The sequence below is a fragment of the Chlorocebus sabaeus genome, chromosome 6 (genome assembly GCF_047675955.1).
Source record: "Chlorocebus sabaeus isolate Y175 chromosome 6, mChlSab1.0.hap1, whole genome shotgun sequence".
Classification (NCBI taxonomy): Eukaryota; Metazoa; Chordata; class Mammalia; order Primates; family Cercopithecidae; genus Chlorocebus; species Chlorocebus sabaeus.
The window spans coordinates 52,116,302-52,139,888 of NC_132909.1; the positions used below are offsets into that span (position 1 = coordinate 52,116,302).

At 55.2% G+C, this 23,587-nt stretch overlaps 2 protein-coding genes and 1 non-coding gene across 4 annotated transcripts; 2 read left to right on the forward strand and 1 right to left on the reverse strand.

Annotated features, from left to right (window-relative positions):
* The first annotated feature begins 24 nt into the window (after positions 1–24).
* KRI1 (KRI1 homolog) lies at positions 25–12,790 on the forward strand. Of its 2 annotated transcripts, XM_007995236.3 has the most exons (19): positions 60–164; positions 278–351; positions 1,031–1,136; positions 3,284–3,392; positions 4,279–4,333; positions 4,408–4,457; positions 4,854–4,950; positions 5,038–5,115; positions 5,664–5,791; positions 6,169–6,295; positions 6,397–6,492; positions 6,573–6,743; positions 7,564–7,639; positions 7,740–7,828; positions 7,905–8,028; positions 8,115–8,245; positions 10,461–10,525; positions 10,645–10,743; positions 11,543–12,790. In XM_007995236.3, the coding sequence occupies exons 1-19, from the start codon at positions 71–73 to the stop codon at positions 11,880–11,882; spliced, it is 2,109 nt and encodes a 702-aa protein (XP_007993427.3). In that variant the 5' UTR covers positions 60–70; the 3' UTR covers positions 11,883–12,790. The 2 variants fall into 2 exon arrangements, with proteins under 2 accessions (XP_007993428.3, XP_007993427.3); XM_007995237.3 differs by lacking the exon at positions 1,031–1,136 and having other exon boundaries at positions 25–164.
* Positions 12,411–22,646, reverse strand: ATG4D (autophagy related 4D cysteine peptidase). Its single transcript, XM_007995239.3, has 10 exons — positions 22,212–22,646; positions 21,650–21,733; positions 21,386–21,559; positions 19,414–19,690; positions 19,276–19,340; positions 17,507–17,637; positions 13,827–13,905; positions 13,681–13,757; positions 13,477–13,596; positions 12,411–12,934 (listed from the first exon to the last, which is right to left on the reverse strand). The coding sequence occupies exons 1-10, from the start codon at positions 22,444–22,446 to the stop codon at positions 12,752–12,754; spliced, it is 1,425 nt and encodes a 474-aa protein (XP_007993430.1). The 5' UTR covers positions 22,447–22,646; the 3' UTR covers positions 12,411–12,751.
* Positions 14,694–14,755, forward strand: LOC119621877 (U7 small nuclear RNA). The gene has a single exon (XR_005238492.1). It is a non-coding gene; the product is annotated as a U7 small nuclear RNA (small nuclear RNA).
* Positions 22,647–23,587: the final 941 nt, after the last annotated feature.

The window sequence follows — 23,587 nt, forward strand, 5'->3', positions numbered from 1 at the left end:
GGGACCGAGGGCGGCCCCGCCCCGTCCAGGGCGTCCTCAATGCGCGTGCGCAATGGGCCACAGAGCCGCCATGCCGGAACCGCGCGGGTCGTCGCAGCTGCGGGTGAACACGGCGTTTGCTGCGCGGTACAACCGCTACCGGGAGCGCGAGGAACTGCAGCGGCGTGAGTCCGGGACGCATGCGCGCGGGGGCCTACGCGCGATGGGTGGTTGGGAAGTGGGGAGTCGAGCTGGTCCAGCTGGCTGACCTGGGGGGCATCCCGTCTGTGTTCCGCAGTGAAGGATCGCTACGGGGACCGGGACAGCTGCAGCGACTCCAGCTCCGAGTCGGACTCCAGCGACGAGCGCGTGGTGCGCGTTCGCGCCCCGTCCTGGACGTGCGGAGGCGTCCAAGCCCCCCCACTGCACTCCGACCCCGATGTAGACAAGGGGGCAACCCCCAACCCCAGAGCGCCCTGCGGGAGCGTCCTTCCCCCGTTCCCCATCCCATGAGGGACAGACAGCGTCCTCCCTCTCCCCAGGAGAGCCAAATCTCCCTTATTTTCTCCCGCCTGCCAACATCCACCTGCCCACTCTGATGTGTGGGGCGACTCTGTCCCCCAAGAACCCCCCTTTCCCCTTTCATCCTCGAGTCTAGCCATTTTTTAGTGTAGTCCTTGCGCCACGTGGGGTGCCCAACTTCTCACAGCAGCCCTGATCTTGGCCCCACTGTACGGCCTGGCCCAGCCCCTCCCCGCTGTCTCCTTTGTGCCCTCGGCCCACCTGCCCCTTGTCAAGTCCTTGTCTTCCCCAGGAATTACCTTCTCCTTGCCCCTCACCTTCCTCTACCCATATCCTGTATCTACCTGTGGCCTGCCCCTGCCCACCCCAAGTGGGCCCCTCTCTCTCCTGCTGTTTGACCTCTTGCCTCTCTTCCCCAGCCAGATCCCTGCTCCCTCCATCCTAATCCCTACGCTGAGCTCACTTGCTGGTGCCAGGGCTCTTATTGCCTCCCTTCTGAAACCTATCCCCAACCCTTTTCCCGCCCTAGGAATTTGACCCCCAGCAGGAGCGAGACTTTTACAAAACGCTCTCCTTGTTGAAGAAGAAGGACCCCCGCATTTATCAGAAAGATGCCACCTTCTATAACAGAACAGGTCCGGGGCCACTCCTGTCTAAGCCTCTCCTTCCTCAGGAGTCCAACGGAATCCAGGGTCCTTTCCTGAATGGATTCAGAGAAGTGACTTGACTTCTCTGAGCCTCTTTTCCTGTCTGTAAAGTGTATCTAACGGTAGCATCGCCCCTCAGGGCTGTTTTTTTTTTTTTTTTTTTTGAGACGGAGTCTCGCTCTGTCGCCCGGGCTGGAGTGCAGTGGCCGGATCTCTGCTCACTGCAAGCTCCGCCTCCCGGGTTCACGCCATTCTCCTGCCTCAGCCTCCCGAGCAGCTGGGACTATAGGCGCCCGCCACCTCGCCCGGCTAGTTTTTTGTATTTTTTTTTAGTAGAGACGGGGTTTCACGGTGCTAGCCAGGATGGTCTCCTGACCTCGTGATCCGCCCGTCTCGGCCTCCCAAAGTGCTGGGATTACAGGCTTGAGCCACCGCGCCCGGCCCCAGGGCTGTTTTAAGGATAGATTGGGATTTACCCAGTTTACACAATTCATCTGTTTTGACTGTTGAATGAATTGCTTCACAAGTCACAAGTCCTTAGCAGAGCCTAGGTTATTACCTGGTGGTGGGGTTAATGACTGTGTCCTTGGCACTGTTCAATTTGGGAATTGCTGACTGAATGATTTCAACTCCACCAGGCTGGGCAGGTGGTTCAAGCATCTAATCCCGGCACTTTGGGAGGCTGAGGTGGGAGGGTCAGTTGAGGCCAGGAATTTGAGACCAGTTTGGGTGACATAGCGAGACTCCATCTCTTTTTTTATTTTTTTGAAATGGAGTTTCACTCTTGTTGCCCAGGCTGGGCTGCAAAGGCGCAATCTCGGCTCACTGCAACCTCCGCCTCCCAGGTTCAAGCAATTCTCCTGCCTCAGCCTCCTGAGTAGCTAGGATTACAGGCATGTGCCACCACGCCCAGCTAATTTTGTGTTTTTAGTAGAGACAGGGTTTCTCCATGTTGGCCAGGCTGATCTCGAACTCCCGACCTTAGGTGATCCGCCCACCTCAAAGTGGGTGTGATAACAAGCGTGTGATTACAAGTGCTGTGATTACAAGTGTGAGCCACTGTGCCCAGCTTTTTTTTTTTTTTTTTTTTGAGACAGAGTTTTGCTCTTGTTGCCCAAGCTGGAGTGCAATGGCACGATCTGGGCTCACTGCAACTTCTGCCTCCCAGGTTCAAGCGATTCTCCTGCCTCAGCCTCCTGAGTAGCTGGGATTATAGGTGCATGCCACCATGCCCAGCTACTTTTTTGTATTTTTAGTAGAAATGGGGTTTCACCATGTTAGCCAGGCTGGTCTTGAACTCCTGACCTCAGGTAATCCACCCGCCTTGGCCTCCCAAAGTGCTGGGATTACAGGCATGAGCCACTGCACCTGGCGGCAAGACCCCATCTCTACAAAAGATTCAGAACTCAGCTGAGCATGCTGGTGTGTGCCTATAGTCCCAGGTATTCGGGAGGCTGAGGTGGGAGGATTGCTTAAGCCCATGAGTTCGAGGCTGCAGTGAGCAGTGGGCTAGGATACTGACACTGCACTCCAGCCTAAGCAAGAGTAAGACCCCAACTCTCAAAAAAAATTAACTATAGTAATTAATCAGGCCGGGCATGGTGGCTCATGCCTGTAATCCTAACACTTTGGGAGGTTGAGGCGGGAGGATCACTTGAGGTCAGGAATTCGAGACCAGCCTGGCCAACATGGTGAAACCCCATCTCTACTAAATATATAAAAAGTGCTGGGCGTGGTGGTGCACACCTGTAATCCCAGCTACTCAGGAGGCTGAGGCAAGGGAATCGCTTGAACCTGGGAGGCGGAGGTTGCAGTGAGCCAGTATCACGTCATGCACTGGGCAACAGAGCGAGACTCTGTCTCAGATAATAATAATAATGACTGGGTGCGGTGGCTTACGCCTGTAATCCCAGCACTTTGGGAGGCCGATGCGGGCAGAATCAAAGCAGGAATTGCGGACTGAATGACCCCAACCCCACCAGATGGTGAGAAGCACAATACTCTTAGACAGCTGGGAATTGGTGGATTCGGGATTTGAATCCTTTGTCTAATCCTGGCCCTGCCCTGTGGGATTCTCTGCCAGGGGAAAGAAGGGGGTTGTGGGTGATAGCAGGTGTCTTTTGGTGGGTTAACAGCATCGTCATCAGACAGCGAGGAGGAGCCAGCAGCCTTGGAGAAGCAGAAGAAAGTGCGGCCCATGTACCTGAAGGACTACGAGAGGAAGGTTATCTTGGAGAAGGCCGGGTATGGAGAAGGCCTACATCCCCACCCGCTGGTTCCCAGCCCTGTCAGGTCTATGGGGATCTCAGGGGCAGGAGAGGAAAAAAGCTGGCAACTTGGGCTGGGCGTGGTGGTTCATGCCCATAATCCCAGCACTCTGGTAGGCTGAGGCAATAGGATCGCTTGAGGACAGAAGTTTGAGATCAGCCTAGGCAACATACCCCGCCTCTACAAAAAAATTAAAAATTAGCTGAGTGTGATGATGTGTACCTGTAGTCCCAGCTACTCAGGAGGCTGAGGTGGAAGGATTGAGCCCAGGAGATGGAGGCTGCAGTGAGCTATGATCAGGCCACTACACTCTAGCCTGGGCAACAGAATAAGACCCTGTCTCAAAAAGAAAAAAGGCCGGGCATGGTGACTTATGCCTGTAATACCAGCACCTTGGGAGGCTGAGGCGGGCAGATCACCTGAGGTCAGGAGTTTGAGACCAGCCTGGCCAACATGGCAAAAGCCTGTCTCTACTAAAAATATAAAAATTAGCCAGATGTGGTGGTGGGCACCTGTAGTCCCAGCTACTTGGGGAGGCTGAGGCAGGAGAATCGCTTGAATCTGGGAGGTGGAGGTTGCAGTGAACCGAGATCACGCCACTGCACTCCAGCCTGAGGGATAGAGCAAGACTCTGGCTCCAAAAAAGAAATGCTGTCACCCATGATTGGAAAAGAAAAGAAAAGAAAAAAAAAGGCTGGAAACTCACCAGAATCGCAGGTACCCCTGGGAGCAGGGGCCTCAGTGATTCCACAGCCCTCCGATGACCCCCGCCAGCTGTTGCTTGGAATAGCCGCTCCACATGGGCATGGGGACAGGTGGGCCCTGGAAGATACACTCTGAAGACCCCACTTTTCCTTTACAGCAAATACGTCGACGAGGAGAACTCAGACGGGGAGACTTCCAATCATAGACTCCAGGTGGGTGGGGTAGAGGCTGGTTTGGGGGTCTGAGGGGCCCGGGGCTGGCCTGAGACCTATGGCCCTCTCTGCAGGAGACATCATCGCAAAGTTATGTGGAGGAACAGAAACAGCTCAAGGAAAGGTGAGGCTGGGGGGGTGGGAATGGCCCAATGGAGGAAAGTTGAGGCTCAGGGGTTGGATAAGCATGGGTTCAAATTGAGCTCTGTCACTTTCTATGTACCTCAGTTTCCTCATCAGTTAAACGGAGTTAATAATATCACAGCACTGCTCTGAGCTGGTTGAGAGGAGAGCTCAGGGCTTAGTACATGGGATTAATTTTGGGACAGCCGGCCAGGTGAGGTGGCTCACGTCTGTAATCCCAGGGCTTTGGGAGGCAGAGGAGGGAGGATCACTTTAGCCCAGGAGTTCAAGACCAGCCTGGGCAACATAGTGAGACCACGGCTCTACAAAATAAATGTTGGGGCAGGAGACAGGGGCCAGCCTGCCTGTCCTGAGGCTTGTTTTCTCTCGTGGGCAGCTTCCGGGCATTTGTGGAGGACAGTGAAGACGAGGACAGCGCTGGGGAGGGCGGCTCCAGTTTGCTGCAGAAACGTGCCAAAACCAGGCAGGAGAAGGTGGGTACCGGGGCCTGACTGGACTGCTGGGGACAGGGCGGCGGGTGGTCGGGCATCTGCAGATGCTCAGTGCTAGCTTTCCCCCAGGCCCAGGAGGAGGCCGACTACATCGAGTGGCTGAAGGGACAGAAAGAGATTCGGAACCCAGAGTCCCTGAAGGAACTGGTGAGTTCTCACGCATGGTCGCTGATGGAGTAGACCGTGTGTTCTGCATCCATCCAACCTATGTACAGAAAGTAACCCTCTGACGATGGGATGTGCGCACCTCTGGGCCTCAGCTCCTACGTCTCTTTAAATGGGGATAGGCTGGGCGCCGTGGGTCACACCTGTAATCCCAGTGCTTTGGGAAGTCAAAGCAGAAGGATTGCTTGAGGCCAGGAGTTTGAGATCAGCCTAGGCAACAACAGCAAAACCACTCTACAAAAAAATGAAAAAATTAGCCAGGCATGGTGGCACGCGCCTGTAGTCTCAGACACTTGGGAGACTAAGGTGGGAGGATCTTGTGAGCCTGGTAGGTGGAGTCTGCAGTGAGCTATGATCACACCACTGTACTCTCACCTGGACGGCACAGCAAGACCCTGTCTTGAAATAAAAAAAATAAAAAACCAAAATGGGGCTTATGTCACCTACTCCAGAGGCTGGCTGTGAGGGACCATGCCTGCCCTCCTTCCCTGTCCCTCATTGACCAGAGTCCTGTCTCCTGTCACCCCCAGACCCATCTCAAGGAATACTGGAACGACCCTGAGTTGGATGAAGGGGAGCGGTTTCTGCGGGATTACATCCTCAACAAACGCTACGAGGAGGAGGAAGATGAAGAGGAAAAGGAGGAGGAAGAGGAGGGGTGAGCCACTGCCTCTCCCCAGGGCCTAGATTTTGGGTGCGCTTCCTGACGTATTCCCAGGCGGCACTGGCCAGGAGGCAGAGGGCACCATGTGTGTATTTTTTTTTCACAGAGGGTGGCAGAGTTAGTTTTCTGCAAGGCAGAGCCACAGAGTGTAGGCTCTGGAGCCAGGTGGCACTGCCACAAATCCTGGTTCTGCTTTGAGACTTCCATGCCTCAGTTTCCCCATCTGTAAAATGAGGACAATAGCAGGGTGCACCTTGTAGGGTTCTTGCGAGGATTAAATGAGTTCGTACGCTTCGCACCCGGGCGTGCGGGAAAGGGGCGCTCGACCTCGCTTGGCTGGCCCCCTGGCGTCACCACATCTTGTTCCTCAGGGTCCCCGGCCCCCCAGTCCAGCTGGCTGTGGACGACTCCTCAGATGAGGGGGAGCTGTTTCTGAAGAAGCAGGAGGACTTCGAACAGAAGTACAATTTCCGTTTCGAGGAGCCGGACTCGACATCGGTGTGTGGCTGGGGCTGGGGAGGACTCGGCCTCCGGGGTCCAGGCCCAGGGAACTCCACACCATCGCTGAGGCCCTTCTGGGCTTTTCTGCTTGTCCCTAGGTCAAGACCTACCCACGCAGCATCGCGTCCTCCGTGCGCCGTAAGGATGAGCGCAGGAAGGAGAAGAGGGAGGAGACTCGGGAGCGAAAGAAGAGGGTGAGTGTGGGGGGCGGCCAGCTGGGGAGGACCCCCCAGCCCTGCAGGAAAGCCCATGCCCTCCCTCCCTCCCTCTGCAGGAGAAAGCAAAGAAGCAGGAAGAGCTTAAGCAGCTGAAGAACCTGAAGAGGAAGGAGATTCTGGCCAAGCTGGAGAAGCTTCGGAAAGTCACAGGCAATGAGACGCTGGGCCTCGAGGAGGGGGACCTTGAAGACGACTTCGACCCTGCCCAGCACGACCAGCTCATGCAGGTGCGGCCCTCATCCCGGCCCACCATGACACTGAGCTCACACAAACGTGGCTCTCACTGGGCACGGTGGCTCACGCCTGTAATCCCAGCACTTTGGGAGGCTAAGGCAGGCGGATCACAAGGTCAGGAGATAGAGACCATCCTGGCCAACATGGAGAATCCCCATCTCTATAAGATAAAAAATCAGCCCGGGTGTGGTGGCGGGTACCTTTAATCCTAGCTACTCGGGAGCCTGAGGCAGAGAATCGCTTGAACCTGGGAGGTGGAGGTTGTAGTGAGCCAAGATCGATCGCACCATTGTACTCCAGCCTGGGCTACTGGGTGAGACGCTGTCTCAAAAAAAAAAAGACCTTAGCCGGGTGTGGTGGCACATGCCTGTAATCCCAGCTATTCCGGAGGCTGAGGCAGGAGAATCGCTTGAAACCAAGAGGCAGGGGTTGGCGGTGAGCCGAGATAGTGCCATTGCACTCTAGCCTGGGCAACAAGAGCAAAATTCTGTCTCAAAAAAAAAAAAAAGGCCCGGGACCTGAGTAGTACACCAGGTGCTGGGCACCGCAGGGGCAAAGGCCTGTAGGAAGGCTAACTGTGGATGTGTGGCAGTGAATGGCAGCTAGTACATCACAGGGTAGAGAGCAGGGCAGTTGGCGGAGGGTCCTGGACATGCAGGGTTCCCCCACCTCAGGAGCTAGGTCCTGGGAGGGCTCTGAGGAGTCCCACGAGCTGCAGGAATAAAGCTGCCATGAAGGGGCTCATTGGCATCGTGGGGGCTCAGCTCCTCCATCTCGAGTGGGCCCTGGTAACCCCCAGCCCTGACCCTGCAGAAGTGCTTTGGGGACGAGTACTACGGGGCCGTGGAGGAGGAGAAGCCACAATTTGAGGAAGAGGAAGGGCTTGAAGGTGAGATCAGCTGAGGCACTGGGCTGGGGACTGGGGACCGGGGACTGGGCCTGAAGCTGCTCCCACGCTGGCCCCACCTGTCTGTTCTCTTTGCATCCAGATGACTGGAACTGGGACACATGGGACGGGCCTGAGCAGGAGGGAGACTGGAGCCAGCAGGAGCTGCACTGTGAGGACCCCAACTTCAATGTAGGTGTCACGGGTTGGGGGAGTCCCAGGGGCCCTGACGGAGGGCTGGTGGGATCTGACCTGTGCCTCCTGCCAGATGGATGCTGACTACGACCCCAGCCAGGCGCGGAAAAAGCGTGAAGCCCCCTCGACGGGCAAGAAGAAGCGCAAGTCGCCCTTCGCCGCGGCCGTGGGGCAGGAAAAGCCTGTGTTCGAACCTGGTGAGGCCCAGGTGGGCAGGCCGTGGGTGGGCAGGGGGCTCCGCAGGGCCTGGCACAGCCCGGCAGCCTGGCTCTGTCTTGAGCAGGGGACAAGACGTTCGAGGAGTACCTGGATGAGTATTACCGGCTGGACTACGAGGACATCATCGATGACCTGCCCTGTCGCTTCAAGTACCGCACCGTGGTGCCCTGCGACTTCGGCCTCAGCACTGAGGAGGTAGGGGCCCCGGGCGGGCAGAGACACTGCAGAGGGCACCTGGTATGCCGGAGGGGTAGAGAGCTGGCCCTGACCCGGTCTCTGTTGCTGAGAAATGCCACAACATGGCAGTCTCTTCATCTAGAAAATGATAATATTTGGCTGGGTGGGGTGGCTCACGTCTTTGGGAGGCCGCAGCACTTTGGGAGGCCAGGACAGCTGAATCACCTGAGGTCAGGAGTTCGAGACCAGCCTGGCCAACATGGTGAAACTCTGTCTCTACTAAAAATATGAAAAAATTAGCCAGGTGTGGTGGCTGGCGCCTGTAGTCCCAGCTACTTGGGAGGCTGAGGCAGGAGAATCGCTTGAACTCAGGAGGCAGAGGTTGCAATGAGCTGAGATTGCACCACTGCACTCCAGCCTGGGTGACAGAGCAAAACTGTGTCTCAAAAAAAAAAAAAAGAAAAGAAAAGAAATGCTAATAGTTCTAATGACAGTACTAATAACATTACCTTGCCTCAAAGGTAACATTACTACCTTCTACAAGGTGGGGGCTTAAAATAGTGCCTCACACGTGGCACGCCCCATAAATATTACTTCTTTTTTTTGAGACATAGTCTCGTTCTGTCACCCAGGCTGGAGTGCAGTGGTGCCAACCTCCTGGGCTGAAGCGATCCTCCTACATCAGCCCCCCAGGTAGCTGGGACTACAGGCATGTGCCACCATGCCCAATTAATTTTTTTTTTAATTAAAACTATTTTTTGTATAGATGATGTTTTACCATGTTGTGCAGGCTGGTCTCGAACTCCCTGGGCTTAAACAAGCTTCCTGCTTTGGCCTCCCAAAGTGCTGGGATTCTGCATGTCAGCCACCACACCCAGCCAATATGACTTTTTATTTTTATTTTTTGATTGATTGGTTGATTGAAACAGTGTCTTGCTCTGTTGCCCAGGCGGGCATGCAGTGGTGCAAACTCAGCTCACTGCAAACTCCGCCTCCCAGGTTCAAATGATTCTCCTGCCTCAGCCTCCCCAACTAGCTGGAACTACAGGCATGTGCCATCATGCCCAATTAAGTTTTGTATTTTTAGTACAGACGAGTTTTACCATATTGGCCAGGCCGATCCCGAATTCCTGGCCACATGTGATCTGCCTGCCTCAGCCTCCCAAAGTGCTGCGATTACAAGTGTGAGCCACCAGGCCCAGCCAATATTACTTTTATTCCTGTCAGTATGTATCAGCAGCAGTCTGGCTGGTAAGACTTGGTAGCAGGGCTGGGCACACTCGCTCACACCTGTAATCCCAGTATTCTGGGAGGCTGAGGCGGGAGGATCACTTGAGCCCAGTAGTTCTGAGACTAACCTGGGCAACATAGGGAGATCTAGTCCTAGCTACTTGGGAGGCTGAGGCAGGAAGGTTGCTTGAGTCCGGGAGGTTGAGGCTGCTGTGAGCTGTGAGTCTGCCACTGCACTCCAGCCTGGGTGACACAGTGAGACCCTGTCTCAACAAAAGACTTGGTGTCCTCTGGAACCAGAGGGCCCAGGTGGGTTCGAGCCCTGGCTTGGCTACTCACCAGCTGTGTCTTTGGACAAGTGATTCCCCCATCTGTGCCTCAATTCCCCATCTGCAAAATGAGACAGTAATTAATAACACCCCAACTTTGGTGACTATGGAAGGAACAGAAATGAGACCAAAGTGTGTGGCACTGCCAGGCTGCAGGCACCTACTATCCCTGACTGATGACAGCTGAAGGTGCATGACCGTTTTCATGGTCAGTAAAAATAGCTGATGTGTACTGAGCTTATACCATCGGCATTCACTCACTTCCTGTTTCTGATGCCCTTCCAGTAGGTTTGGAAACAGGCCTGGAGGCTGAGAATGACAGCCTCATATGTAACTAGGAAGCCTGGGGGTTGGCAGTGACCCCTGCCCATTCTGAGGCCATGGCTGGGTATGGGTGACGGCTCAAAGGCCCTGAGGCTCAAACTGGAATCAATTCAGCCAACTTCCCAGCCACGTGGCCTAGGGCAAGGATCCATTCTCTGAGCCTCAGTTACCCCATCTGCTGACCTCTACAAAAAACAATGGCCTCTGTAGAGATCAGCTATCTCTGGCCATCATGGCAGCCCTGCTGGGTGGTAGCAGCATTACCGGTTTGACTAATGCCGTGACTTAGGCTCAGGGAAGACCCCGCCTGGGGAATATCACAGCAGGTCCCCACTCTCCCTTCCACGCAGATCCTTGCTGCTGACGATAAGGAGCTGAACCGGTGGTGCTCCCTGAAGAAGACCTGCATGTACAGGTGATGGAGTGGGCGGGGCCAGGTGCCCAGGGGGCGGGGTGGGGCCAGGTGTGCTGAGGGCAGCGTGGGCAACTCCGGGTACTTCCCAGAGCACCTAACACAGGGGCATCTGACTGCAGGTCAGAGCAGGAGGAGCTGCGGGACAAGCGGGCATACAGCCAGAAGGCCCAGAACTCATGGAAAAAGCGGCAGGTCTTCAAGTCACTCTGCCGAGAAGAGTAAGCAGTGCTGGCTGGGGAAGCGTGGGTGGGGAGCCCGCCACGCCCAGGCTTGAGTCTTGGCTCTGTCAGCCTCTTGTTGCATGACTTTGGGAATGCAGCGCCCCCCGCTCTGAGACCTGGGTTCGAATCCTACATGGGCACCATCATTGTGTGACCTTGGGCAAGTCGCTACCCTTCTCTGGGCCTCTTTCTCCTAAGATGGAGATAGAGACGGTTCTGCCTTATCAGGTTGCCGAGGATGAAATGAGTTAATTCTCGTAAAATTTTTAAGATGGGGTAAATGCCCCATAGGTCTTAGCTGTTATTAGGACTGCTTTCACCCAGTCTAGAAGGCAGGGGTGATAGGAACACAGTTTATTTAAAGCTAAAATGAGGCCAGGTTGTGCTCCAATCTATAATCCCAGCACTTTGGAAGACTCAAGCAGAAGACTGCTTGAACCCAGGAGTTGGCGGCTGCAGTGAGCTGTGGTAACGCCACTGCACTCCAGCCTGGGCCACAGAGCAAGACCCTGAGTCTAAGGGAAAAAAAGCTAAAATGAGTTAATTGATGTGACTAGGTTAGGGCAGGCCCGGCACAAATACCAGAATCCTCAGCCTCACAATCTAGCCTTTGGGTTCCGTAGAGAAGCCCTGGCTTTGGCCTGAGACGCAGGTCTGAATCCCAGGCAGGCCCTCGGTCGCTGCGCGGCCGCTTCACTATGCCCCTCTGTTCCTTGCCTGTAAAATGGGGCATGCGTCCTCAGGAACGGGCCTGATCTTGACAGGCCTGGGCTGAGCCCTGACTTTTCTCCCTCAGAGCAGAGATGCCCGCGGAAGCCACAGGGAAGCCACAGAGAGACGGAGCCGGCCCACAGAAGCAGCTGCCAGCGCTTGATGGGGCTGGCGGGAAGCGGCCCCGGCCGGAGAGTCCCCCAGCACAGGAAGAGGAGGCCCCTGTATCACCCCACAAGAAGCCAGCCCCCCAGAGGCGAAGGAGGGCCAAGAAGGCACGGCTGCTGGGCCCCACTGTGATGCTTGGTGGACGCGAGTTCAGCCGCCAGAGACTGCAGGCCTTTGGCCTCAACCCCAAACGGCTGTACTTCCGCCAGCTGGGCCGGCAGCGGAGGAAACAACAGGGGCCCAAGAACAGCTCCTGAGCACTGGGAGCAGGCAGGGGCCTCAGGCTCCTCCCCTCAAATCAAGCCCTGGACAGGTCTCGCACCCACAAGTACCATCTGCTGCAGAGAACCTCTCATCTATGGCCAGGAACACCTGTAATCCCAGCACTTTGGGAGGCTGAGGTGAAAGGATTACTTGAGCCCAGGAACTGGAGACCAGCCTGGGCAACACAGTGAGACTCCATCTCTACAAAATGTGGTGGCATATGCCTGTAGACCCAGCTATTCAGGAGGCTGGGGAAGGAGGATCACTTAAGGCCAGGAATTTGAGGCTGCAGTGAACTATGATTGCACCACTGCACTCCAGCCTGGACGACAAAGCAAGACCCTGTCTCTTTAAAAAAAAAAAAAAATTAAACACGTGTAGCTGCGGGTAAGGAAGTCCTCCCATTTTATGGATGTGGAAACTGAGGCTGACTTAAACTTCCCGTGACTTGGAACTCTTATCTCGAGACACCTCCCAGACCTCACATCCCCTTAGAACGCTGCGCCCAGCCACAGCCACGATCAAGTCACACAACTTTATTGGCCCCCAGCAGCCACAGTTCCCCCCCTCAAGGGGGCTTTGGGACAGGGAGGGCCCAGGCATCCAGTGCAAACTACAGTACGTGAGTCAGGCCCTGAGGGGGGTGCCCGGGGTCCTCCCTCCCTACCCTGCCAGGAGGGCCCCGCTGGTGGGAGACAGGTGCATGGGCTCTGTCCCTGGCTGAATGGCCCCAGACTGGTTGCAGCTGGGCTTGAGGGGCTGAGAACAGGAAGTTCTCACTGCCAGAGCTCAAGATCCCACACTCGACATGACATAAATAAAAAAATAAATAGTGTTGCATCTTTTCCCTCATCCCCTCCCTTTATAAAAACACAAAGTCCTCAGAGCTGGGGCGTTTGGCCCTGAGGAGCCGCCCTGTGCGAGGGAGCCGGAGTGTAGGCTGGGAGAGCTGGGAGCAGAGGTCGTCCAGGCTGTGGTCCTGAGCATGGCCCTCGGCCAGGGTGAACATGGGGTACCGCTCCGTGGCTGAGGAGGAGCTGAGGACCTGGCGGGAGGAGGGAGACAGGCTCAGCCACAAACAGTGCCAAGCCATGTTCCTTAGCCCAGGTTTATTTAGCAGGTGCTTCTCAGGACCGCCTCTCCAAGACAGGGCAGCCAATCAGCACCCTCCATCCCCTGGCCACAGTGATTGGCTCAGCCATGAGCATGTGACCCAGCTCGGCCAAAGACTGACAGTCATGGGATTTTTCCTGCAAAACCCACGTTCCCCTTCCAGTGACCCAGAAGGGCTGGTGGCCATCTCTTGCCCCCATAAGGGTAGAGCCCTGGTCGGACAGCAGGGCCAAGAGACAGAGGTTTCCTACCACTTGAGCCCCTGGATACAGCTGCCTCCAAGGGGTGACGCCCTCAACTCGCAGGACGGCCTTGACTTAACAGTTGGCTTTGGCGTTCCCACCTTTTCAGGGGTGGACCCCCAGCCTGGAAGCAGCACCCCAGCTCTGCTGGACTCGAGGCCTCTGTTTCTCTTTCACCCCCAGCCCTGCCCAACCGCCCCCCTCACCCCACTCCAGCTTTCCTCCTGCTCACCCTGGTCAGCTCTGAGCAGAGTGTCTCAAACTCCTTCCTGTCTCCAGCATAGAAGCCCACAGTACAGCTTGGGTCCATCTTGGCGAAGGCCATCTTGCGGGGCGAGGTGCAGTGGAAGGACTGGGGCAGACAGATGAGGGAGGCTCAGAGGCCCCTGCCGCCCACCTGCCACGGCCCCAACCACACACTGGGGCTCCCACTCACCTCCAGGGGGAAGTCGGCCTGACTGACATCCACAGTGGGCTGGCAGTAGTGAGGGTCCAGGTACAGCAGGAAGTCATCTGCAGGGGGTGCAGGTGTGAGTGGGGGTGCGGTGGGGCGTGGGGGGAGTGAGGAGGGGGTGGGCCTACCTTGGTAGCCAATGAAGTACAGTGAGTGTCGCGGTTTCCCGCCCATGATGCCCAGGCACAGCTCGCAGCGCAGAAGTTCCTGCAGGGAGGAGGGTGGGCAGGTGCTGTCAGGCAGCCACTCAACAAACGCTTAGCAAACGCCTCCTCCGTTGAGAACCCAGCCTCTGGAGGGCAGCAGTGATCAAGACCACAAAACCCTTGCCCTCAGGAGTTGACATCCTAGTGTGAGAGACTAACAAGGAAGACGATTACATGATTTTTTTTTTTTTGAGACAGAGTCTCACTCTGTTACCCACCCTGGAGTGCAGTGGCCCAATCGGCTCACTGCAGTCTCCGCCTCCTAAGTTCTCCTGCCTCAGCTTCTCAAGTAGCTGGGATTATAGGCACCTGCCACCATGCCCGGGTAATTTTTTGATTTTTAATAAAAACGGGGTTTCACCATGTTAGCCAGGCTGGTCTGGAACTCCTAACCTCAGGTGATCTGCCTGCCTCTGCCTCCCAAAGTGCTGGGATTGCAGGCTGAATTGTGGTAGCACGATCTTGGCTCACTGCAACCTCCACCTCCTGGGTTCAAGCAGTTCTCCTGCCTCAGCCTCCCAAATAGCTGGGATTACAGGCACCCGCCGCCACGCCCAGCTAATTTTTGTATTTTTAGTAGAGACGAAGTTTCACCATGTTGGCCAGACTGGTCTTGAACTCCTGACCTCAGGTGATCCACCTGCCTCGGCCTCCCAAAGTGCTGGGATTACAGGCATGGGCCTCGATGCCCAGTCAATTACATGATGTATCTCATGTGTTAGGGGTGATTAACTATATGGAAAAGAATAAAAGAGGGAAGGGAGCCTTGTGATTTTAAGTAAGGAGGTCAAACATTATCACTCTTTTAGAATTTGTCTCATAGGTTTTCTGGTTCTCACTGGAAAACCTCCCATGCAAAAAATATTTTTTTTTTTTTTTTTTTTTGAGACGGAGTCTCGCTCTGTCACCCAGGCTGGAGTGCAGTGGCACAATCTCAGCGCACTGCAAGCTCCGCCTCCCGGGTTCACACCATTCTCCTGCCTCAGCCTCCCGAGTAGTTGGGACTACAGGCGCCCGCCACCGCGCCCAGCTAATTTTTTCTATTTTTAGTAGAGACGGGGTTTCACCATGGTCTTGATCTCCTGACCTTGTGATCCGCCCGCCTCGGCCTCCCAAAGTGCTGGGATTACAGGCGTGAGCCACCGCGCCCGGCCGCAAAAAATATTTTAAAACAGGAGCCAAGCAATGGTTCATGTCTGTAATCTCAGTACTTTGGGAGGCCGAAGTAGGAGGATCACTTGAGCCCAGAAGTTCAAGACCAGCCCGGGCAACATGGTATGACCCTGTCTCTACAAAAAAAAAAAAAAAAAAAAAATGAGCTGAGTGTGGTGGTACATGCGCCTGTAGTCCCAGCTACTCAGGAGCTGAAGTGAGAGGATCACTTGAGCCGGGGAGGTCAAGGCTGCAATAAGGTGAGATCGTACCACTGCACTCCAGTGTGGCTAACAGAGACTCTGAATCAATCAATCATAAATAAGAGAGTCAGGATATGCCCTACTGAGAGATGATGGAAACAGCTGAAGGATTTCTTTTGATGGTTAGTGTTAGTAAAATAAATGAACAAATATTTAAATAACTAATAAAAAATACAAAAGGAGTCGGGCGCGGTGGCTCACGCCTGTAATCCCAGCACTTTGGGAGGCCGAGGCGGGAGGATCACAAGGTCAGGAGATTGAGACCATCCTGGTTAACACAGTGAAACCCCCATCTCTACTAAAAATACAAAAATGAGCCAGGAGTGGTGGCAGGCGCCTGTAGTCCCAGCTACTCGGGAGGCTGAGGCAGGAGAATGGTGTGAACCCAGGAGGTGGAGCTTGCAGTGAGCCGAGATTGTGCCACTGTACTCCAGTCTGAGTGACAGAGCGAGACTCCGTCTCAAAAAAAACAAAAACCACACACACACACACAAAAGGAGCCACCTGCATCGCTGCTGAAAGAGCACTCCAAGCAGCAGGGGCAGCAAGTGCAAAGGCCCTGAGGCAGGAGTGTCTGAAACAGGTGAGGAGGCCTCTGTGGCTGGAGCAGAGTGTGGGAGAAGGATATGAGGTCAAGGCGGGAGATGACCTTAAGAAGGTGATGGGGACAAATAGTGCCAGGCTCTGTGGGTCACTGGGAAAACTGGCTTTTATTCAGATGCAAATACACAGGGGACTTTCCAGTCTCAGGGTCTCTGTCTTGTTGTTCCTCTTGCCTGGAGCACTTCTCCTCTGGCTCCTCATTTGCCTGGTGGCTGCAGAGGGGTTTTTCTAGGCTCTGCTGCTACCCTCATCTGCCCTTCATTGGGTTACTGTGTTTTTAAATTTGTGTAGAGGCTGGGCGCGGTGGCTCATGCCTGTAATCCCAACGCTTTGGGAGACCGAAGTGTGTGGATCACCTGAGGTCGGGAGTTCGAGACCAGTCTGGCCAACGTGGGAAAACCCCATCTCTGCTAAAAATACAAAAATTAGCCAGGCATGGTGGCACACGCCTGTAATCCCAGCTACTTGGGAGGCTGAGGCAGGAGATTTGCTTGAACCTGGGAGGCGGAGGTTGCAGTCAGCCAAGATGGTGCCACTGCACTCCAGCATGGGCAAGAGAGCGAGACTCTGTTTTCAAAAAAAATTGTGTAGAGATGGGGGTCTCACTATGTTGCCCAGGCTGGTCTTAAAAGATCCTCCTGCCTCGGCCTCCCAAAGTGCTGGGATTACAGGTGTGAGTCACTGTGCCTGGCTTCATTCCAAGTGGTGATGCCACTTTGGTTACAGAGCCACTGCTGAGCATCCTCCCATCAGAATGTCTGCTCCTAGCGGGCACACTCCAAATTCCTGCCTGTTTTGTCCCCCTCTCTGAACCCCCAGCAGTCGGGACAGTGGGGAGCACACATAGCAGGTGCTCCATAGTATCAAAAAAGAAGGGATGGACCGGGCGCAGGGGCTCATGCCTGTAATCCCAGCACTTTAGGAGGCTGAGGCAAGTGGATCACCTGAGGTCAGGAGTTCGAGGCCAGCCTGGCCAACATGGCGAAACCCCATCTCTATTAAAAATACAAAAGTTAGCCAGGCATGGTGGCACGTGCCTGTAGTCCCAGCTACCTGGGAGACCGAGGCAGGAGAATTGCTTGAACTCGGGAGGCGGAGGTTGCAATGAGCCAAGATTGCACCACTACACTCCAGTTTGGCTGAAAGAGCAAGACTCTGTCTCAAAAAAAAAAAAGGATGGCCGGTGCAGTGTGCCTCATGCCTGTAATCCCAGCACTTTGGGAGGCCGAGGAGGGCAGATGACCTGAGGTCAGGAATTCAAGATCAGCCTGACCAAAATGGTGAAACCCCATCTCTACTAAAAGTACAAAATTAGGTGGGTGTGGTGGCGCTTGCCTGTAATCCTAACTACTTGGGAGGCTGAGGCAAGAGAATCGCTTGAACCCAGGAGGCGGAGGTTGCGGTGAGCTGAGATCACGTTATTGCATTCCAGCCTAGGCAACAAGAGCAAAACTCCATCTCAAAAAAAAAAGAAAAAAGAAAAAAAGAGAAGGATGAGGGCCGCATAAACAGCAGCCCCAACCCAAACTAAACAAGTCTGGAGGGCTCCCAGGTGGAGGCGTCCTAGAATTCAGCTGAACCTACCTTCACACAGGGCACATACACAGGGTTGAGAGTCTCGCCACCCAGTCTCACGGGCACCAGGATGACCACAGACTTCCACTCGGCTGTGGGGTCTGGCCTGGCCACCAGGCGTGCCACATCCGCCTTGTACACTGGAGGGACGGGACGGCAGCAGGTCACCTTCTTGCCACCCTTCAGGCCCCAGTGTGGCCCTCTAACCCCAGGGACTCAACTTCGCCCTTGCAATTTCTCAGTGGGCAACACTGTCATCACTAATCATCGTTCTAGTGCCCCCCAAACGCCCCCAGAAAATCCCAGGACCTCCAGGCAGGTGTGGACATCCCCATTTTACAGAATGGGCAACTGAGGCCCTGGGATGTAGACCAAAAGTATATACAGTGGAAAGAGGTAGAGACTGTTCTCTCAAGCTCCTCCCCAGCCCCAGGCCTGACAGGTCCTCAGTGACTCCATGCCTTGGTTTGCCAATACAGAAACTGGAGCACTGGGCACTCGGCCCCCAAACCAAACATCCTGGTGTGTCCCTCCTCCTCTAGTCCCATTTACTTGGGCCCATTCTCCTGCCCCCTGCCTTGCAGCTACATAAGCCCATTTCGTGCTCCTAGAGAAGTAGATTAGACCCGTTTTGGAGATGCGGTTCTCTGAAAATCGAATCTTGTCCCAAACACCTACAATCTTGTATAAAAAATTTACAGGGGTGGCCGGGCATGGTGGCTCATGCTTGTAATCCCAGCACTTTGGGAGGCTGAGGCAGGCGGATCGCGAGGTCAGGGGATCAAGACCGTTCTGGCTAACATAGTGAAACCCCGTCTTTACTAAAAATACCAAAAAAAAAAAAAAAAAAAAATTAGCCGGGCATGGTGGCATGCTCCTGTAGTCCCAGCTACTCAGGAGGCTGAGGCAGAAGAATCACTTGAACCCAGGAGGCGGAGGTTGTAGTGAGCCAAGATTGTACCACTACACTCCAGCTTGGGTGACAAAGTGAGACCCTGTCTCCAAAAAAAAAAAAAAAAAAAAAAATTTTACAGGGGCTCGGCACAGTGGCTCAAGCTTGTAATCCCAGCACTTTGGGAGGCCGAGGTGGGCAGATCACCTGAGGTCAGGAGTTCAAGACCAGCCTTGTCAACATGGTAAAACCCCGTCTCTACTAAAAATAGAAAAATTACCCTGGTATGGTGGTGTGTGTCTGTAGTTCCAGCTACTCGGGAGGCTGAGGCAGGAGAATCACTTGAACCCGGGAGGCAGAGGTTGCAGTGGGCCGAGATCGTGCCACTGCACTCAAGCCTAGGTGACAGAGTGACCTGACCTCAGGTGATCCACCCGCCTTGGCATCCCAAAGTGGTAGGATTATAGGTGTGAGCCACTGTGCCGGGCCTTTTTTTTTTTTTTTTTTTTTAATTTTATGCCAGGATCCTACTCTGTCGCCCAGGCTGGAGTGCAATGGCATAATCACAGCTCACTGTAACCTCGAACTCCTGGGCTCAAGCAATCCTCCCACCTCAGCCTCCTGAGTAGCTGGGACTACAGTATGTGCCACCATACCTGGCCTTATGTCTCTATTCTACCACTCGAGAAGCCCTTAAAGTTTCTTGTTCCAGACGGAGAGATGGAGAAGAGGGACTATCTCCTGCTGCATGGGCCTTGCATCCTTCCCCAGTGTCCCTCTGCCCCAGAACTTGTTCCAGCCTCTGAGGAAGATGAACTCTAAGAATCGGGCGAGGCAGAGTCTGGCTCAGGGTGGGACCCCCGTGATCTTGGCTCCAGCCCCTTACCTGTGCAGTCCTGAGAAACGTACACCACCAGGCGGGTGACCTCGGAGCAGCTCTCCACGGCTTTCCTGGGGGCAGGAGGGAAGGTCTGAGTGCCTGCAGGTACCCAGCAACTCCCGTGATCCCTGCAGCGGCCCTCACCTGAGGATGTGTGCCACCAGCGATGGCCCATACCAGTCACCTGCCTTCTTGCCTGAGCTCTGCCCAAGCTCCACCAGCCGGTGTAGGCCAAAGGGGGCCCGGGGGTGGTCGGCGAACCAGGACACAATCTGCCGGTGCCGGCGTTCCTGCTCCAGCTCAGGGGCACCCTGGGCCCAGCGTGGGGGCATCCAGCGGGCAGGCCCATGGTACCGGCTGGGAGAGGCTGACCCTGACAGCTCAGGGGGGCCCAGGCCCGTGCCCTCGGCCCATGTCCAGTCTGGTGGAATGGAGCACACAGTCAAACAGTGCTAGTGTGTGGGGGGCAGAGGTCCCATCTACACATGCACCGCACACAATGCGAATGCTCCTGAACCCCGTAATTCAACAGAATTTACATATTCCTGAAACTTATACTTATCCTTATTTATTTATTTACTTTTTGTTACTTAAAGACAGGATCTCAGCCAGACATGGTGGCTCACGCCTGTAATCCCAGCACTTTGGCAGACGGATCACTTGAGGCCAGGAGTTCAAGACCAGCCTGGTCAACATGGTGAAACCCCTTCTCTAATAAAAAAAACCATACAAAAGGTAGCCAAGCATGGTGGCAGGCACCTGTAATCCCAGCTACTCAGGAGGCTGAGGCAGGAGAATTGCTTGAACCTGAGAGGCAGAGGTTGCAGTGAGCCGAGATCTCTCCACTGCACTTCATCCAGGATGATGGAGGAAAACTCAGTCTCAAAAATAATAATAATAATAATAATAAATAAAATAAATAAATAAAGACAGGATCTCACTGTCATCCAGACTGGAGTGCAGTGGCACGATCACGGCTCACTACGGCCTCTAAATCCTGAGCTCAACAGATTTTCCCACCTCAGCCTCCTGAGTAGTTGGGATCACAGGCACATGCCACCACACTTGGCCAATTTTTAAAATTTTTTTGTAGAGACAGTAGTCTTGTCATGTTGCCTAGGCTGTGTCGAACGCCTGTGCTCAAGTGATCCTCCTGCCTTAGCTTACTAATGTGCCGGGCTTACAGGCATGAGCCACCACACTCGACCTGTTATTGCTGTTGGAGTCTCATTCTGTCACTTAGGTTGGAGTGCAGTGGCAGGATCATAGTTCACTGCAGGCTTGAACACCTGGGCACAAGCAATCCTCCCACCTCAGCCTCCCAGGTAGCTGGGATTACAAGCATGCACCACAGTGCCCGGCCAAAACACTTTTTTTTTTTTTTTTTTGAGATGGAGTCTCGCTCTGCTGCCCGGGCTGGAGTACAGTAGCACAGATCTTGGCTCACTGCAACCTCCACCTCCCCGGTTCAAGCAATTCTCTGCTTCAGTCTCCCAAATTACAGGTGCCCACCACCACACCCAGCTAATTTTTGTGTTTTTAGTAGAGATGGGGTTTCACCATCTTGGCAGGCTGGTTTTGAACTCCTGACCTCATGATCCACCCGCCTCAGCCTCCCAAAGTGCTGGGATTACAGGCGTGAGCCACCGTGCCCGGTGAAACTTTTTTTTTTTTTTTTTTTTTTTTTTTTAAACACAGAGTCTCCCTCTGTTGCCCAGGCTGGAGTGCAGTGGTGTGATCTCGGCTCGCTGCAACCTCTGCCTCCTGGGTTCAAGTGATTCTCCCACCTCAGCCTCCTGGGATTACAGGCGCGAGCCACCACAACCGGCCAATGTTTGTATTTTTAGTAGAGATGGGGTTTCATCATATTGGCCAGGCTGGTCTTGAACTCCTGACCTCAAGGGATCCACCTGCCTCAGCCTCCCAAAGTGCTAAGATTACAGGCATGAGCCACGTTTCGGCTGAAACTCTTATAAACAACTCTCATCTCTCCAAAATTTACTTGACACACAATTCTAACGTGACTTTGAACTCTTAGTTTGCAAGTAATTCTAATACTGCTGATATGGCGGTTGACCCTGTACTCCGAGTGCACCCCTTCCCTGCCATGGCTCACCTCTGGGCAGGAAATGTAGCAGCAGGCCCTGTGCCAGCATCATCTGGCCACTGCGTAACATGCACCCCCAGCCACAGTCCGAGGTCAGGCAGCCCCCAGGAAGGGGTGGGAAGTCTCGGCGGTATGTGAGCCACAGGCGGGACACAAAGTCCCGCTGGAAACGCTGTATGTCACCTACAAGAGCGGGTCTGTCAGCTGCCACCAGGGACACTCAGGTGGGCCTGGAGAGGCCTCCCCCAACCCAGGTCCCAACCACCAGCTCACCCTCGCCCTCGAAACGGTAGCGGCGGCCACAGAGGTGGATGCTGGAGATCTTGCTAAAGCTGGTCCGGCTTTTAACCGCCCAACCTGGGGAGACGTAGGGGCAGCGCCCAGCGAGATGAAGCACTTGCTTGACAGCAACAGCGCTTCCATTCCCCCATCTGTGAAATGGGCACGATCCTAGTTCCTGTCTCCGGGGTGGCTCTGGGGACTCCGTGCAACAGCCCTCTAAGTCGGAGGTGGGGCCCCCAGTGACAGTTACAGGAGTGTCCACCATCAATTCAGGATGAAGGAAGGCAGTTCTGATTATTGTACCCATTTTACAGAGAGGGGCAAAAACGGAGGCGCCAAGAATGAAAGGATCTTGCCCAAGGTCACACAGGGGAATGGGCGGAGCTTGAAAACACTGTCTATTGGACCTGCCACAGGTCCACCCTGGGCAGGGCAGGGAGGGGACCCACAGGTGACTCAGGACGGGAACAAGGGTGGGATAACTGGCAGGACCGGGATCTGGTTTTCCTCAAAGGCCCCCGACACCTCCACGATCTCCGGGCCCCTTCCTCACCGTACTTGACGTTGTTCCAGGCTGTCAGGAACTTGGCCTTGAACTTGTCCACTTCGTCCGGCTCACTCGGGCCAGCCCCGGGAGAGCTAAGAGCGAGGCCGCTGGCTCCGGAGGGCCCCAGACCGTTGGGGTCTGGGCCTCGGGGACCCCGCGCCCTGCGGGCCTCGGGCCGGCGGCGCGCGTCCTCAGGGCTGCTGCTCCGGTACTGCGCGGCGGCCGGCGACACTGAGTTCATGGACGCGCCGGGAGGGCGGACCGAGGGCCCGGGTGGGGGCCTGTGGTCGCTGCCCCCCAAGGGCGACCCGCGGCCGGTTCACGGGGCCCTGGGAAGGCGCTACGCGGCCCGCGTCCTCAGGGTCCCGGGCCCGGCACCAGCCGCCACTTCAGCAGCCGTAGCCATCGCCATCTTAGCGCGCCAGGACCCCGGATGACGGTGGGCGTGACCAAGCCAGATGGCCCGCCCCTCCCCGCCCTCTCCCCGCCCCAGCCGCCTTTCCTGCCCCGATCCTGGGTGGCCAGCCGGGGACCTCAAACCCCGACACCTCCCCGCGGCCTCCCCACGCCCTCCTTATCACACCGTCAGGAGCGCGACAGTCCCTTCAGGCCCTTATCGGAGGCAGCAGAGCTGGGGAGCCCCCGCCCCTGGCCCCACCCCTAGGTCCAGGACTGACCTGGCAGGCGCCCAGGTGAGACTGCGCACCTGCCGCGCCCGCCCCGCCACCCGAGCGCACCTGCACGGGCTGCGGACCCAGAACCAGCCGTGGGCTGGGACCAAATCGACTAGTGTGACCTCCGGGGCAAGTCACGCCGCTGTGCCTCAGTTTCCTCATGTGCAAAATAGGGCTGGAATACACGCAACAACATAGACGAATCTTCATGAGAATTATGCTCAGGGAAAAAAATCCACGGGTAGGCAGGCGCGGGAGGGAGGGATGAATAAAGTGCGCCAGGGAAGTTTTTTTCAGTGTTTGTTTTGTCGAGACAGGATCTGGCTCTGTTGTCCAGACTGGAGTGCGGTAGTGCGATCTCGGCTCACTGCAATCACCACCTCTCAGGTTCAAGTGATTCTCCTGCCTCAGCCTCCTGAGTAGCTGGGATTATGGGCGCACACCGCCACGCCCAGCTAATTTTTGTATTTTTCGTAGAGATAAGGTTCCACCATGTTGGCCAAGCTGGTCTCAAACTCCTGACTCAGGTGATCTGCCTGTCTCGGCCTCCCAAAGTGCTGGCATTACAGGCATGAGCCACTTCGCCCAGCCAGGAAAACATTTTAAATGCATCTAACTCATAAAGATGAGCTGAATTTATCCATGTAAAATGCTTAGAGTGGTATTTGAGGAACAGCTGGGGCTCAGTGAGAGCCAACTGCATGATGA